The sequence below is a fragment of the Anas acuta genome, chromosome 2, assembly GCF_963932015.1.
Source record: "Anas acuta chromosome 2, bAnaAcu1.1, whole genome shotgun sequence".
Lineage (NCBI taxonomy): Eukaryota > Metazoa > Chordata > Aves > Anseriformes > Anatidae > Anas > Anas acuta.
The window spans coordinates 149,254,869-149,271,965 of NC_088980.1; the positions used below are offsets into that span (position 1 = coordinate 149,254,869).

The 17,097-nt window shown below is 37.0% G+C and overlaps 1 protein-coding gene across 2 annotated transcripts in view; it reads right to left on the reverse strand.

Annotated features, from left to right (window-relative positions):
• Positions 1-17,097, reverse strand: part of ADCY8 (adenylate cyclase 8) — a 122,942-nt gene that overhangs the window by 87,212 nt on the left and 18,633 nt on the right. For both annotated transcript variants that reach the window (XM_068672665.1, XM_068672663.1), the window contains exon 2: positions 8,812-8,961. In XM_068672665.1, coding sequence (XP_068528766.1) covers positions 8,812-8,961 — 150 coding nt within the window. The remainder of the gene's footprint in view (positions 1-8,811; positions 8,962-17,097) is intronic.

Below are 17,097 nucleotides of genomic sequence, written 5' to 3' on the forward strand. Positions count from 1 at the left end.
TTAACCCCAGCTTGACTGGAAGCATCCCCAGAAGTGTGGTGATTCAAGTATGATGCCAGCTTGGACTTTTTCTCCTGAGTAATCCTTGCAAGAGAAGAGGCAGACAGCAATTGTTCCCTCAGTCACCCCCTGTCTTAATTGCTCCTTTTTCCAGCTTTCAGGCCAGTCTCCTCTGACAACATACCAGAAACCCAAGAAGCCATAAATATTGCTTAGGAAGACATTGAGAAGGGGTTTTATTTTCGTATAAAATGACTTTGTTTTGGTGAAATTTCAGAAGATACCTGCAGAGAAAGGGTATCTGCTTTCTGAAGAACATATTGGAGAGGGATGCAAAAAATCAGATAAAGAGGCTATTGCATTGTGGTTCTAGAACCTTTTAGCACAGCGTAACTTCACTGTAGGCAACAACGTAGTGTTAGAGTAGAATAAATTTGTTTATTTGGCTTCTCGGAGGTTAAAAATATGGATGATTTCTTTCTGATTTTTGTCTTAGTCTCCATTTACAGCTTAGCACAGCTGTATCAGTGCAGCTTTTCTGGTGAGCTCTCTGCACACGAGGTAGAGAGTTTTCTTTTCATGAATGATGCAGAATCTGCTGCCATGAGAACAAGAAGAAACACCTCACAGGAGGATGAAAGTAAGCATCACACATATCTGAACTGATTTCACCTGTCATCTTGAACAACTGCAGAGAAATCCTTTCATAAAACAGTATCAAGTGCTCTAACTCTAACATAAATTATGCAAATAAAATGTTTCAGAAAGGTAATGTTTTCACAGAATCACAGAATCACAGAATGGCTGAGGTTGGAAGGGACCTCTGAAGATCATCTAGTCCAATCCCCCTACCAAGCAGGGTCACCTAGGACACATTGCGCAGGATGGCATCCTTCTGGGTTTTGAATATGTCCAGAGAAGGAGACTCCACGACCTCTCTGGGCAACCTGTTCCAGTGCTCTGTCACCCTCACAATAAAGAAATGTTTCCTCATATTCAGCTGGAACTTCCTGTGCTTCAGTTTGTGACCATTGCCTCCTGTCCCTTCACTGGGTGCCAGAGAAAAGAGTCTGTCCCCATCTTCTTGACACCCTCCATTCAGGTATTTCTACACACTGATAAGATCCCCTCTCAGTCTTTCTTCTCCAGGCTAAACAGGCCCAGCTCTCTTATCCTTTCCTTGTATGAGATAGGTTCCAGTCCCCTAATCATCTTTGTAGCACTCCTCTGGACTTGCTCCAGTAATTCCATGTCCCTCTTGTCTTGGGGAGCCCAGAACTGAACACAGCTCTCCAGATGAGGCTTCACCAGGGATGAATGAAGGGGCAGGATCACCTCCCTTGATCTGCTGACAACACTCTTCCTAATGCCTAATGCACTACCGGATACCATTGGCTTTCTTGGCCACAGGGGCACATTGCTGACTCATGGTCAGCCTGCTGTCCACCAGGATTCCCAGGTCCTTCTCCACAGGGCTGCTTTCTAACTGGTCATCTCCCAACCTGTACTGGTGCATGAGGTTATTCCTCCCTAGGTGCAGGATCCTGCATTTGCCTTTGTTGAACTTCATGAGATTCCTCACCTCAAAATGCTCCAGCCTGTCCAGGTTCCTCTGAATGGCAGCACAGCCCTCTGGCGTCACTCCTCCGAGCTCTGTGCTGTCAGCAAACTTGCTGAAGGTGCACTCTGTCCTGCCTGACCAACCTCTTCTCCTCCTATGACCGGGTGACCTGCCTGGTGGATGAGGGAAAAGCTGTTGATGTAGTCTACTTATACTTCAGTAAGGGCTTTGACACGGTCTCCCACAATATTCTCCTGGAGAGGCTGACAGCTCATGGATCGGACAGGTACAATCTTTGCTGGGTTAAAAACTGGCTGGGCAGCTGGGCCCAGAGAGTGGTGGTGAATGGGGTGAAATACAGCTGGCAACCAGTCATCAGTGGTGTTCCCCAGGGGTTAGGGCCCATCCTCTTTAATACCTTTATTGATGATTTGGATGAGGGAATTGAGTGCACCCTCAGTAAGTCTGCAGACCATGTTGGAGGGAAGTGTCAATCTACCAGAGCGTAGGAAGGCCCTGCAGAGGGACCTGGACAGGATGGGACAATGGGCAGAGGACAATGGGATGAGGTTTAACATGGCTAAGTGCTGGGTCCTGCACTTTGGCCACAACAACCCCATGCAATGCTACAGGCTTAGGGCAAAGTGGCTTGAAAGCTATGCAGAGGAAAAAAATCTGTGGGTACTGATTGAAGTTTACCTGAACATGAGCTGGCAATGTGCCCAGGTGGCCAAAAAGGCTAATGGCATCCTAGCTTGTATAAAAAATAGTGCAGTCAGCAGGACCAGAGAGGTGACCGTTCCCCTGTACCCTGCTCTGGTGAGGCTGCACCTCAAATATTGTGTTCAGTTTTGGGCCCCTCAGTACCAGAAGGACATCAAGGCCCTGGAGCATGTCCAGAAAAGGGCTACAAAACTGGTAAAGGGCCTGGAACACATGTCCTATGAGGAGTGGCTGAGGGAACTGGGGGTGTTTAGTCTGGAGAAGAGGAGGCTCAAGGGAAACCTTATTGCTCTCTGCACCTACATGAAATTAAATTGTGGGGAGCTGGGGGCTGGCCTCTTCTCACAGGTAACTAGTGATTGAAATATTCTGTGATTGAGATCTTATTACAAAATCTCTAATGTTAGAGGTATATTTAAAGCTATTTAGCAAGTTAACTGCTGTGATGTTCTTGTATCAGTTAAGACTCCACCTATATCTTTAGACATAGGAAATTTTGTAAGTCAAAATATTCACCTCCTTGCATAATAGTTGTTTTCAGATAGATATAGCTTCCTCTGTGTGTGTGGTGGAGGAAGAGGTAGACTGTTATCTGAGAAATTATGTGTAATTAAATGGCAATATATGACAGTTTAAAATGTTAGACAAATTTCAAACAAATACGAATTGCTGTATAAAGAGCAAGTAAGGACATAATAGAGGCCTTACAAGTTCAAACTGTTCTAAAGACATCATTTCAATGTATGTGTGGATTTAATACATCATTCATGTGAAGTTAGGGATTTTGTTTTGAAGAGAAATAGAAATGAAATATCATGTAGGTTTCTGTTCTTCACTGAAGGCAATTTCATAACATTTTTAAAATGAGGAAAATGATATATTTCTTGTTTTTGAAAGTTTTACAGTAGCTAATTAAGAAAATAAGTTATACTTTTCCATTTTCATTGCCTAGGTATAATGAAATCAGAAATCAGAATCACCTACTGTGCCTTTACAATAAAATCAAGATGAAAAGGAAGAAAATGTTTTTGAACTGGTTGTTAACAAAACACTGCACTGAGTGTAAACCTTTTTGAAATGCAGAGATACTAAATAAAAATATTGAACCAATTTTTTAAACAGGTAATGGTAAGTGATGATGTCATTGAAAAAAAATTGATTTAACAAAACTGAGAACTTCACATTCTTCATTTATACATAATTACCATGTGGTGAAAACAAAATTGGAGGATATTTTATGGATGCTGTTTTGGGCTGTTTGATGTATCTTAAACACAATGTATCTTAAACACTATGTATCTTAAACACAAGCAGGTAACTACATTTCATTAGAAAATATTTAAATTAATGGTTTAGTCCATAGCTGGTAAACTGAGACTGTTTTTACAACATAATATCTTGTTATCTTTCTGCCTTCTTTATCTTGTTTCTCTAATCCTTCTGTCTTTCTATGGTACAGTTTTTCTGGTAGTCATTGGCAGTGGAGTCTCATTCAACTAAGCCAAGCTGTAAGATATTTTAAATCTTCACCAAAATTATAATTTTGAAATGAAAATAGAGAAAGCAGGGGACAGATATGTTCCCTCAGTTTCACAGAGTGCTGAGATTTCCAAGTGTTATCACTTAGATATTACTGTATCTAAGTGCATAAACATTGTTAGCAATGAATGCTGGAGTAATTCTCTTTTGTATCCACGGTACAATTCACTTTATTATAATAATGATTAGATTTAGGAAACACATTACTGTTGAAACTGCTAATATGTTTTTATTAACAACCTCAATTGCTTAAAAATTCAAAACCAAACCAAAACAAAAACCAGATCCTCAGTGAAGTAATTAATCTTGAAAACATGACTGAAACTCTGAACTTTCTGAAATGCTTCTGAAAATTTTACTGAAAAGTCTTGTTGAGAATAGCAGCAATTGATGGAATGATGGGAAAGGAAGGATGGAACAGAAAAGATTATAACGCTTAATTGTATAGAGTTTTGGAAACATGCAAGCTAGAATTTAAGTCACTTAAGAGCTTTGAAAAAACTCTTTATGAATCTTTCCTTTCATACAGGACTACACTTCACCCTCTTCTTCCTGTGCAGTAAATGAATCAACCTGAAAGCTAAACTTGCACCTGAAGATATTTTCTATGAACAATGGGTGAATCAATGGAGTGAATCTAGAATTACAGCTATATGGTTGAGGGCATAATGTGGCACATAGACTTTTCTCCAGAGCAAAATTACTTGGACCATCAAACTGGAAAAAAACCACATAGCCATATTGAAACAGAGCCAGGAGTCTGTAAGTCCTGAAACCCTAAAAAAGAAAGAGATTGCAGGCTGATGGAAATGACAGTGGGAAAACAAAACAAAAGAAACAAACAAAAATCACATCTGTCAAAATTTCAGCTCAGAGTTCACAAACAAGAAAACAAACAAAAAACATTATTTCCCCATAGTTGGACAAACTATGATTATGGTGGCTTTAACCTCTATTTTCAATGCAGTCCACAAAAAAAGAAAATGACAAATGAAAGAATGAGACTATTATTTCCACTGAAAAATAATTCAGCTTCTCAAGATGAAAATCATTGGGAGATACAGAACATCATCTCTTGCTTTCCACCGCATGACAGAAGGTAATATGTTACAAACTTTATATCTGTATTCCAGGAAATCTGCACATACATTAGGGAATTCTTAAAAATCCCTGAATCCCAAGCAGGTCCCTACTGAGCAGTTCTAATTTCTTGTACACCTTCATGTGTATATTGGCTCTAAAACTCTCTTGCCTCTAAAATATAAATTATAAAACATTTGCCACAAAACTGATGACTTTCCATAACCGAATCTTTTAGGCATTATGTAATGCTGAATAATGATAACAATAACATTTAAAGTTATTAGAATGATGGATAATAAGAGATGATAAATATACGGTATATTGAGGGGTCATTTCGAGAGCACAGAAATGATTTTTTATTTTTCTCAATGTACAGTAATGCCTGAAGTATTTATATGAGCTTTACAATTGAAAAAAAAAAAAAAAGTTTTCCTATGCAAATACTTATGAAAGGATATAACATTCCTTTTTTTGTTGTTTTGGTTTGGTTTTTTGACTCATGTTTTTTTTTTTCTTCTTAGCTGGTCTTATGTTTTAAACCAAGTTAGTACAAAACCAGACATATGGGACCTATCTTGCAACTTGTCATACTTCATATGACATGTTATGTATGACATATTGGGTGGAAACAAAACTTGAGAGATTGTAATTATGCCACCTATTACCAAAAAAGGAAACAGTACTACCACTGAAAGCAACAAGAAGCTTGACCTTCCTGTAAGAAACCTTAAGTTTAGACAGCTTATGAGAAGCAGAGGAGAAATATATCAAAGTGGAATGGATTTCAGGTTTTCAGTCATATTAAGGATGGGGTTTCTTGCAGTTATGGGAAAACCAGTGTGTAACTTTGAGAATATCTACTTTTGAGGACCTATTGATAACAATAATGAAGATAGTTTATAACACTTATGTCAAAAGAAAATAGTCTCTTCAAAATGAAAAGAGAATGTTTTCTTATTGTTTCACCTCTTTAACACATTCCTTATTGAATATTAGCTAAAATTTTAGCCATCTGGTTTTTAAATATATATATATATATATATATTAAAAGCCCATGCAGTTATTGAATAAGGAGGAAATATTTCATTCATACCTTCTGCTTTTTATTTATTTTTTTCTTACTTTAAAGTTATATTGTGACTCCTGGAATTGTTATCTGGAAGAACTGCACAAATAACTATACTTCTATTTACTTACCACATTTTTTGCTCCTTATTTGTAGAAAATTTCATAAGCCACATCGCAGCTATTGGCCTGTGCACTCTCCCCACCCCCACTCCTATATCACACATATATGTTCACTGGAAAGTCATATAATGAATTTATTAAACTTTATCAGGATTTAATCCTTTCTAAAATGTACATGAACAAACAATATAATTTTTATAGTCATGCATGAGAAGAACTACAGATCCCCTGTATCATGAAATAAATGTCTTGAAGATAAAGAAAAAATGCTAGCAGTCCTTGGATCACTGCCCATGGATACTGATCAAGTGAGCATGATCAATCTGCTCAAAAAAGCAGCCACCCAATGTGTGACATTGACAGTCATCTTAAAGAAGATATGTTTAAAAATTGCTTAAATGAGCCACTATTTCAGAAGCAAAGGGAAAAAAGAAATTGGAGTGAAAAAGAGTCTCCATTCCTCAAGAAATTTGAATATTTCATTTTATTGTTGTCCCAAATACAAATGGGGATATTTTGTATATAAAATATATATATGTGTGTGTATAATATCTGTAACATATATACTTGTATATATATTGCATATTATACAATATTTTCAGGATGAAAATTAGGAGAAATTTCTTCTCAGAAAGAGTGGTTAGGCATTGGAATGGATTATCCAGGGAGATGGTGGTGTCACCATCCCTGGGGATGTTTAAGGTTGTATGTGTTACTTAGGAACATGGTTTAGTGGGTAATATTGATAGTAGGGGGGTAGTTGGACCTGGTGATTTTGGAAGTATTTTCTAACTGTAACCATTCTATGATTTTATGATTCTATATACATTTAAAATGTATCAATATAATATATGTACTTTTCAGATTTTCATTTGCATTACTATATAAAGTATAATATAGAATATGGAATATATAGTATAAATACATTATATTATGTAATACACAAAATATATTTATATATAGATGTTCATAATAAAATGTTCCAACAGAGTTATTGGAAATATATCAAAATATTTTGTTCCTAATTTTGGGGTTAGTTTATCATTAATTTGAATTTTAGATCTCTTTGATTTAGTGACCAGATGTCTGTGTTTTCTATTTTGGGCCAGGCTATATTTGCATTTCCAGTCATATGATGTCTATAGCACACTACTTTGGTTATAGGTGAGTCTCAGCCACAGAAAAGTGACTCTGCAGGAAGTTCTGCCCTCAGGGAACAACTCAGCTCCAAAACCTTGCAAAACACTGGGCCAAGACAAAATGCACAGATTAGAAGCAAATATTTAGATTCAACCCCTACTTTCAGCCACACTGAAAGAAACCTCTGTGTATGTGTGTGTGTTTGTTTTTAAAACCCTTTGAAATGGAAGTATCTTGTCTTCATTTTCCTAATAGGAAATAACATTTCAGCAAAATTGAATTTCTCAGGAAAAAATATTTTCTTCATAGAAATTTCATTTTCCCTGAGAAAACAAAATAATTCTAATGGAAAATCCTCAGAATCATCTGGAGCAGGGGAATTTTCTGATGGTGTTTTCTAAATAATTTTACAATGAACTCTAGGAAATAATGATGAAAGTAAACCTTACAAAATGTTAGTTTACTAAAGATTAGACAAGAAGAGAGTTAAAAAAAAAAAAGCCCGCAAAATCCATAAACCACAAAAACGTAGTCCTAGTCTTACAGTTAAAATGAGAACAGAGTATCCTAGAGAGTCCAGCTTTCCCTCAAAGCCTTCCTAGTCAGCTACAGCTGGAGAGACTTTCTGAGATAGATAACTGGCATCATTCTGCACAAGCATTCCTTCAGTTCTCATGTAAAGTCTAAAACATGACGTCTTCCTGGATATCTTTATGATATCTTTATTATACACATATCCATATCCTGTAATATAAACATAACAACATAAATTCTTTTGAGAAAGAAAGAGTAGTATAACACTATATATTTTGTATATATTTTGGCTGTATTTTGATCTCAATGCAACTTCTAAAATAACATGTGAACCTTCTGATATTTCAGTAGGAATGCGAAATATGCATAACACTAAATATAATTTCTGCTGCCTTGTTACAAATCAATAAGCAGCAAACTTCCTTTTAATGGATGCCTCAGTTCTATTTTGGAAATGATGTACCTAAGAACAATTGCACCAGCTTTGACCAAATGTTCACCTAGTCAAGTATGCTATTGCACACAGTGACCAAAAGGAGATCTCAGAAGAGTTTAAGAACAGAGTGATACTTCCCTGTAGGGGCATCACAGCTCCAAAAACTGATCTGTGAGCCAAAGGTGATGTTCTAGGATTTTCTCTGCCCAGGCAGGGTTTTCTTCCATGAACTTAGTTCAGCTGATATGAACTTTTTATATCCAAAACATGCTGAAAAATCTAGTTTTGCAGTTTAATCTCACTTGTGTAAAGAAATGTTTTTTAACACCTGTGAGCTATTGTTTCACATGATGGCCCCTTCTTCTTGTGAGGGGAAATGACAATGACCAGTCAGCTATTCACTATTCACCTGGTTTCTCAAAGAAAATCTTTATAATGTCATATCAGATCAATACACAGCAGCAAAATAAGAACAATCATCTCACTTAACCTGCACAAATCAGGTCGTATCACACTAGAATAAGTAAGGTTACAAATGAGAGAGCAGCTTGGTCTTGTTCAATTATCAGTTCCAGTTAATACAAAAATAAGAATGTTTCTCCAATACCTGACGCTGGTTTTCTGTCTCAAGCCTCAGTCTGGCTTCTACACATCTTCTGGTCTCCAGGAAGGCTTGACGTTGTGCTCTGTCTGATAGGTAGCTAATGAAGATTCCTGCGGTGTTCATACACATAAATAACACTGCTTGAGCCACTATCTGCAATGAACAACAAACAGGATTTTATCAGGCAACAGAAATAAAAATATCTGTTTAAAAAAATAGGAGAGAGAATGACTGCTCTGCAGTCATGTTGGCTGTAAAACTAAATGGTTAGGAAAGCTTGCATAGAAGAATCCCCTGGATCTTAATTAAAGGCATCAAACATATAAAATTCTCTCTGCCTCGAGGAAGAAAGATACAGTATTTGGGGGCATTAAACTCTAGTTGAACCACAAATGATGTTTCCAAGAACTGACTCACAGGGCTATAGTCAAGAATGATTACAAACATAATTAACAATTTGTTTTTGCACTGTCTTTTCTGTAGAAGCAACTTTGTGATTTGTTTCATGGTTTAGTTTGAGAGCAAAGCCATATTAAGGAAAACAAAGAGTGTCATTTAGCTAAGAATTACTATCAGTAATAATAGTTATTCTGTTATTATTAACCAAATTAAATAAATTCATTTTCAGCTGAAGTCAAAGCACAAGCTTGCACAATCTGAATCCTTAACCATCCAACAAGGTAAGCTGAAAGCATAACCAAATGCTTTCATAGCCTGTGCCTGTGTACATAAACCTTTTCTTCACTGATGCCTATATAAAATCTACAGTCATTCCTTGTAGAAGGTGCAGGTGTAGTAGAGGTTATTTTTGTGTTTTTGTTGTTGTTGTTGTTTTTGTTGTTGTTGTGTGTGGGTTTTTTTTTTTGTTTGTTTTGTTTTGGTTTGTTTTGTAAAATCCATGTAGTTGTTGAATAAGAAGAAAATATTTTCTTCTTATGGTCTATGGGTCATGGTCTAGAAGTTGTATTTTTGTAGTGTTATCTTATAATCAGTTGCCCTGAAATCCATCTTGCTTCTTCCAATAGCAAACATTTAGCAAAACTCCCTAATCTCATTGTGATGCTGTGCCTAAGAACTGCAAGTCTCGTTCCTCACATTCATGCGGGCTACAGAACTGAGATTTGATATCAGACTAAATGCATTTGGCAGAAACTTCAGCTTTATGCATTCCTATATTTCTGAATCTGGAGCATTGTTCTAGGATAGTACAGGGAATTCATTTACAATTTATATGCCTTGATTAAATGAGAATGCATATCCTGGCTCCAGCTGAAGTTCTGTTTAACCTTTGCCAATAATAGACATCTAGGCAAAGCTTTTGAGAAATAAGGCTTGATTAGCATGATCTTTGCATCTTTCTAGCTTCCAGGATCCTGTGGTTTACAGCACCTTTGAGCTGGAGGTGGCATACTCCATCCATCTGCTCAACAGCCCCCGGTAGATCTACCATGTGCATTTTTCTCTGATTTCTTTCTGAAGCTAATTATACCTTTGGCCCTTATGGCATCTGATGACAAAGATTTCTACAATTTAATTAGGCACTTTGTGATAAATATGCTTCCTTTATTTTTCTTTAATTTGCGTCCCTATCATTTATTTGAGTGTCGCATCATGTTTATAATATGAGAAACAGTGACTAATCATTTCCAATTCATCTTCCTTTCAACTTACCTGATTTTACTGACTTATATCATACCTCATCTCAGCCTTTTCTTTAAAAAAGAGAGGAATTCAAGACTATTTAGCTTCACTGTGTTTGTCACAATTCCACCTCTCTACTTTTTTTTTCTTTTCTTCCACATTACCCTGTTTGTCTAGAGATAATGTGCCTGAGACCAGCCAGTTTCCACTCAACACTTTCTACCTTTGATCCACTATAAAACATAAAATACAGTAATTCAACCCATAAGATAACTCCTTTTTTCCACAGGCTGCTAGTAAGTGTATGATGGGTTGACATGAGATAAGACCAGTTTGTATTGCATTGTTCAGCACAACTGAAGTTAACTGTGGGTGGCTGGAGAAGTCAACACTTCATATCATTTTGACCAACCTGGAGATAATCTGTGCACACACACTAGGAAAGCTAGGGTTTAAGGTGACAAAAACAATCAATCAGAAGTCTAGTGTCAGGGTATTCTTGTTTATTTGCAAATTCAATTGTAACATCCACATGAGCCTAGTTCAGTCACCTGTCTCTGCTAATACTCAAGACTAGTTCCACTCGCTTCAGCAGATCTCCTTAGAGCAAATGCAGTAGAATTTGGCCTTCAATTAGATTTCATGAGTACGTAATTTGATTTGGACAAAGGGAATTAAGGAAAACATGCTACAGGTAAAACTGCAGAGGCAGAATTTGCTTTTCTTACACATAGTCATCTGACTGAAACAAATCTAAAGAGGAAACTGCTCTGCCTTGCAAAGATGTCAGTCTGTGTCTCTTTTTAATAAAAATGATAATAATTTTTAAAATATAAAAATAAAATCTATAAAAGACTTGAGTCTTTTGTTGTCACTTCTTTCTCTTGCTGTTTACAGTGGTCAATTCCAGAAGTCTTGTAGGATTTTCTTTTGCATATCAGAGCCACAGTCCAGGGTACACTATGATTTTATAAGATGCATGCTGTTTCAGATCTTTTTGACTAACCTGAAGATAATCAACGCTCACACAGTAGGAAAGCTGAGGTATAGGGTGAAAAAAGGGAAAATGTTTTCACATTTAAAAGTCCTTTAGTCCATTTTTACCTTGCACAGAACTCAAATAAGTAGCTATAGCAGAAATATCAGGTAATCTTAAAAGCCATGAGTGATACATTTTGATGTTAAATAGAGCTCTGGGAGGTCTGCTTCTCATATATATTATAAATTGCAGACAAAAAGAGTATCCATCACCATGCTGCTTGGGAATATTTGTGTAACAGGACCTGCACTGTCCATGCTGAACCTGCAGTTGCACATGACTGAAAGCACGATGAATACAGCTAAAGAAAGTTACTTGAGAAGATCATGCAGGTGGTTAGAAATAGCCATAAAAATATTACTCTAAAACTTTGCTTTCCACATTTCTCAGAGGAGGTAATTAAAAGTTTAGTTCACAGAGAAATCACTTGTCAAATCAAATTTACATTTATAAAGTATCCTTCATAGAGGCACCTTAGGGCACTTTGCAAAGGTGATGTGAAAAAAAAAAAAAAAAAAAAAGAAGCAAAAAACAACAAAGGCAACGAAAGGAGAAAATACAGGTCAGACAAGTTTAAACTTAAATTTGACAGTACACATGGTTCTGACCAATTCATCTATATTTGTGATTGTATGAAAAGGGTTTTGCTGGAGTAGCTGAAAACAAGATAATATTTAGAGTGAATTTGGGAACAACCAGATCTCAGGCAAAGAAACCATTAAAAGGCACTGGACACAGCTGGTCAGGTGGAAGTATTAAAGTAGGTACAGTATAGTAAAGTAAGGGAACAGGGAATGGAGAAATCATTAAAAAGACAGTGAAGGAGCTCAAAAGACTGTTGTGAAGTGGTAGGTGAATCCCAGACACAGAAAGATTATCACAACAGAACTGAATGTAGTTCAGGGAACTGGAAATCAGAAGCGTACTGGTGAGGGAGTTTGTCTGAGCTGTTGAGAGCAGAGCTGGGTTATGCATAAAAACAGCATTTAGTAAGCATTTCTGTTAAGAGAAACTAGTTGAGTTTGTCTTGATTTGGAGTTTATGACTGTTTCCAGGAGTGTATACTCAGAGAGTGAGTTAGGGAGGAGTTTGCAAATGTCAAAAAGTTTTAGATCTTCAAAAGTCATAACTGATGTGTGTTTGAATTCTGCCATGTGTTTCCTCTTTGAAAAAGTGCATTTGTCCATCAGGGAATTTAAATCAATAAGGTCTGCTGTAGGGTCTCCTAATTCAGTGCTTTCTGAGACCTGCCAGTAATAGACATTTCTGCAGTGCATAGTGCCTGACTAAGTTCAACACTTCCAAAGAGCTCTTAACCTAAGGTGCAGTAAATAATCAATATTCAACAAATCCAAAAGACTGGAAATATGTTGACAGTTAGCTAACCCTAAAAGAGAGTCACTACCACAGAGAATCTTTATCATGAATAGTTCAGTCAAAGGTAGCATACATTTATATGGAAAGCACAGTGGAGATGGAGGAGAGAAAGCTGGAAAAGCCTAGGAAAAAATCTGAAATGTGCAGGAACACTGAACTTCTGTGTTATCACCCCAAGTGCAGACAGAAGAAAGCAAACAAACAAATAAAACTAGTATGCTCTGCAGAAATAAACCTAATATTAAGCTTCTTAGCAGGTGATTTTTTTTTTCTTCTGTATAGAAACAAAACAGCATTGGGGCTAATCTCACCAAAACACATATGAAAATTAAAGAAATTATTTTCTATATAATCTCTAGCTGGACATTCTCAAGAAAGATTAACACTAAAGAACAGAAATTTCATTAATTCATGAAATGAGCCTGTGGGAAATTATTTAATTCTTTTCCTATTTGTTTTTCTAATTTAGGATTGGCTTCAATAGCAGATTAGAGTGGTTCTTGGCTGTTTTGGGAAAACTAGGAAAGTAAAGCTGTTGTGCTACTTTAAGAGTGTTTTCAGAATGTGCCACATAAAGAACTGGTTGCTATGGTAATTATTATTGGTTAATTAGGTTTGGAGAAGCATTTTGATTCATAATTACTTGTTTAACTAAAAATAGCAGCTTGCCACAAGGTTGGATTTTGTACCTAACGTCTCAGAAACCTCCCCATTTTCCCTTCTCCATCTACCCCCTTTCCTAGGTTACATAGAGGGGAAATAATTTATGTTTTTTTTGTTTTTTAAGAACTGATCACCAGAAATGAGCTGAGGGTTGCATGAGAAGTGTGGGATTTGAGACCAAAATGCTCTACTTTGTATAGAACAAGAACATCTGGCAGCACAGACTCCAGCACTCTCTCACTGCTGGGCTGTAGCAAGCCTCTATCTCCAGCTGAGACCATGATTTTATGAATCAAAGCTCTTGGCAGCAAAACTAGTAAGTACCTGTATCTCTGTGCTGCCTCTTGCCCACCTTGATCCCTCAGCACAGCTTCTTCTTTATCGTGCCAGATCAATTATTTGTGGGACCCTACTGTGAACTGTATCAGGGAACTTGGCCAACTTAAAAAACAAACACTTGGTGTTGGCAGTGATTTTCCTATCTAGAGCTGTTCTCTGATTGAGTTCACAGCACAGTCTCCACAGGGAGAGGAAGCACGTGAGTATTCATAGTTGGCACTGCTGCCAACTCATTAACCAAAATCATTGCTGCTTTATTGTTAAACCACCTTGTAAAGAGTTTTCTTATTTCCCATGTTCACTCCATCTGACTTCTCCTGGGACTCTGCTAAATGACAATGTGTGTTTGTTTTAGATTATGAGTACTTCTTCATCAAAGTTTATTGGAGACCTACCTGGCCCACAAAAGTGCCCAAACTGCTGCCTTGATATTCCAGAAAGCTCATCTGTTCCTGATCCTCTACATTGTCCAATTGTACAACATCTGTTTTATTGCTGCTCACAGCTGGAGTGAGTGTTAATTCTTTTATCTGATCCAAATATACATAATTTACTGAAAGTTAGGAATATAGCATATACCTGAGAAGACAGGGAGAGAAAAAGGAGTGTTGTTTATTGATAGTAGATTTAGTCAAGCACAGACTGTGCTGATTAAGAGGGGTGCTTCACCCCACCCATCCCTGGTTTGTTAAATGTGAAAGCAGCTATTTTTCTAAGTATAACCTCCTGGATATAAAGCCTTTTCATTTAGAACTGAGTTTTATGGTTCAGCTGTGCACAACTCCCACAGGAACATCAGCTGATTCTTCAAAAACTCAGACCTTTCAGGCCTCCAGGAGAGCAAAGCTCTTTTAAGAATCTTGGTCTTCTTGCTTCCAAAACTGGCACTAGAGGACTTCATGATGTACTTAGGAGCACAGTCTGGCCCTTAAGATGCAGGAAATCTGTAGCCTCAAAGGCTGGTTAGCCCTATCTAACAAAATATAGGGTGTACCCCAAGGAACAAATACATCATCCACAATGGGAATAACTGGTCTCAGCCATGGTCCTCTCCATACTATTTCAGAGCATTTTAACAAACCTATTGTTCCTGCACTGCTAATGATTTAGAAAACAAAGACCATTCTCCTTCTGAACATTTGTGTAAAATCAATTATTCTAGTTGAAGATAGAATTCAGAAATACATATCTTTAATATTCAGAATAAGAGGTTTAATTTACTGTTAGAGAAATAGCTATTTCTTTCTCACTCTTTCCATCTCATTGAATCCATTAGGAATGTAGAAAATTGAATGTCTGAGTAAATTGTTCACCAGTAGCTCAAACCATACAATTTGGCAGATCACCTATCAACCATGTTTTGCAACATGGTGTGGTACAAGAGATCTTCCAGGAAAATCATATCATATCAGACACGTAAGAGCTGACATAACTTGACTGATATACAGAGGCAGTCAAGCAAATACATAACCCTGCTAGTGCCATTGAACAGCCACAAATGTCAAATTATTTTCAGCACATCACATCCAACTCCCCTTGAGTCAGGCTAAAATTTAGGATTCAGACAGATCCTTAACAACAACAAACATCTATTCTGGGACTGCTGATAATCTTTTGGTACTTTTCTTTTTATTAATATTAAATTGACTAGACATGTCTGGGACATTGTCATACTAGGGTCATACCCCATACATACAGGTGAACAGACAGAGGTGGGTAAATGATCTTCATTAGGAACAGTTTTCTATGGCTACAGAGTAGTTTGCTGAACCCTCTCTCTGATTGTCATCTAGGAACTGATCTTGAGTTACACAATGAAATCTGGTGATCATATCACCTGTTCACAGCTCTCTTTTGTCATCATTTTGCACACAGGATGCTGTTTACAATGAGCGGTCTTGCTCTTTCTGGTGAATAACCTCTCCTATTTAGTATTTTGTCTACTGGGTAAGTATCTTTTCCTTCTGTTCTCAAGACAACTGCATTGCAGTGTAATTAAAAGAAGAAATCTAATGCCAAACCTTCCAGATGTCATCATTTGATTGTCCAATAGTGTCACCTCATTTAGTGTGTTTAGGTAAACACAAAAAGTTCGAATAGAAATTTCTATTCTCTTTTCAAAATATATGTAAACTTGAAACCACGGTACATGCACTACAAAATTACTTTAAATTACCTAGGCCGTCTAACCAAGAGTAGATCCTGTAACACCACTCCCCTTCCCCCTCTCCCCACCTTGCTCAAACACACACACAAAAAATGATAAGGCACAACACAAATGCCTCCATAGTAGAGAAACACACTGGAAGCAACCCATGACAGTCATAGAGGGGAAGTTAGGAAACTGCTGAAGTGATGGTATTAGATTGCTCACTGCTTGGAAGGGAATGCAAAGCAGCTGTGGATTTTCCCTTTCTACACTTTCCCATTTCAGACTCGTGAAGATCAGACTGTCTGACTTTTCCTTACACATCTTTTTATGCAGAAGCTGATCTTCATTGCAAGCTGTACATTTACTCTTCAAAACAAATACCAAGTAATTACATTTAATAGAAGCCACATCCCATTTAAAGCCACAAGAAAAATAAATTGTTCTTAATAAAAGTGACTGCATCTAAACAAAGATTCATAATTATTTCATCTGAAATGGGGAAGCACATGCAAATCATAGATATTAGGAATGAAAAATCATTCCTATTTTTTGTGGACCAACCCTTACCAAATGCTGATTTTTTTTACCCTTGCTACGTAGGTGGACAGTCAAATTCTAGATAACTATCTCCCACTTCAGATGCACCAGTATTTGGAGAGCAGGTTTCAGACATCATAGCTAACTTCTCATTGACAAAAAACTTCTAGCTGATACCCAGCCTGAAAATGTCTGAGATCTTCATTGAGTCTGGACACCCTAAAACTGGGACCTCTAAAATGAAAGCCACTTTTGGAAAAAATTCCCAATTTTTCTCAATAGTTCTCTCTAATCTAATGCAAGATAGTAAAGGGCAGAACTAGTACTTCCTTTAACAGATTATGCAACTGATTAGGAGAAACGGTAGAAAACAAGATCACAAAAGCTGCTTTGCAGCATTGGAAAGAGTTTAACTACATTTTAAGGAAAACTACCTAATTGGTAGTCTATATTTCTACTAAATGGGTTTGTGGTGGTGTTCTGCACAGCTGTTTTTATTGCTGTAGATAATGGCTCTTATCCGAAGTAGGATGTCAAAACT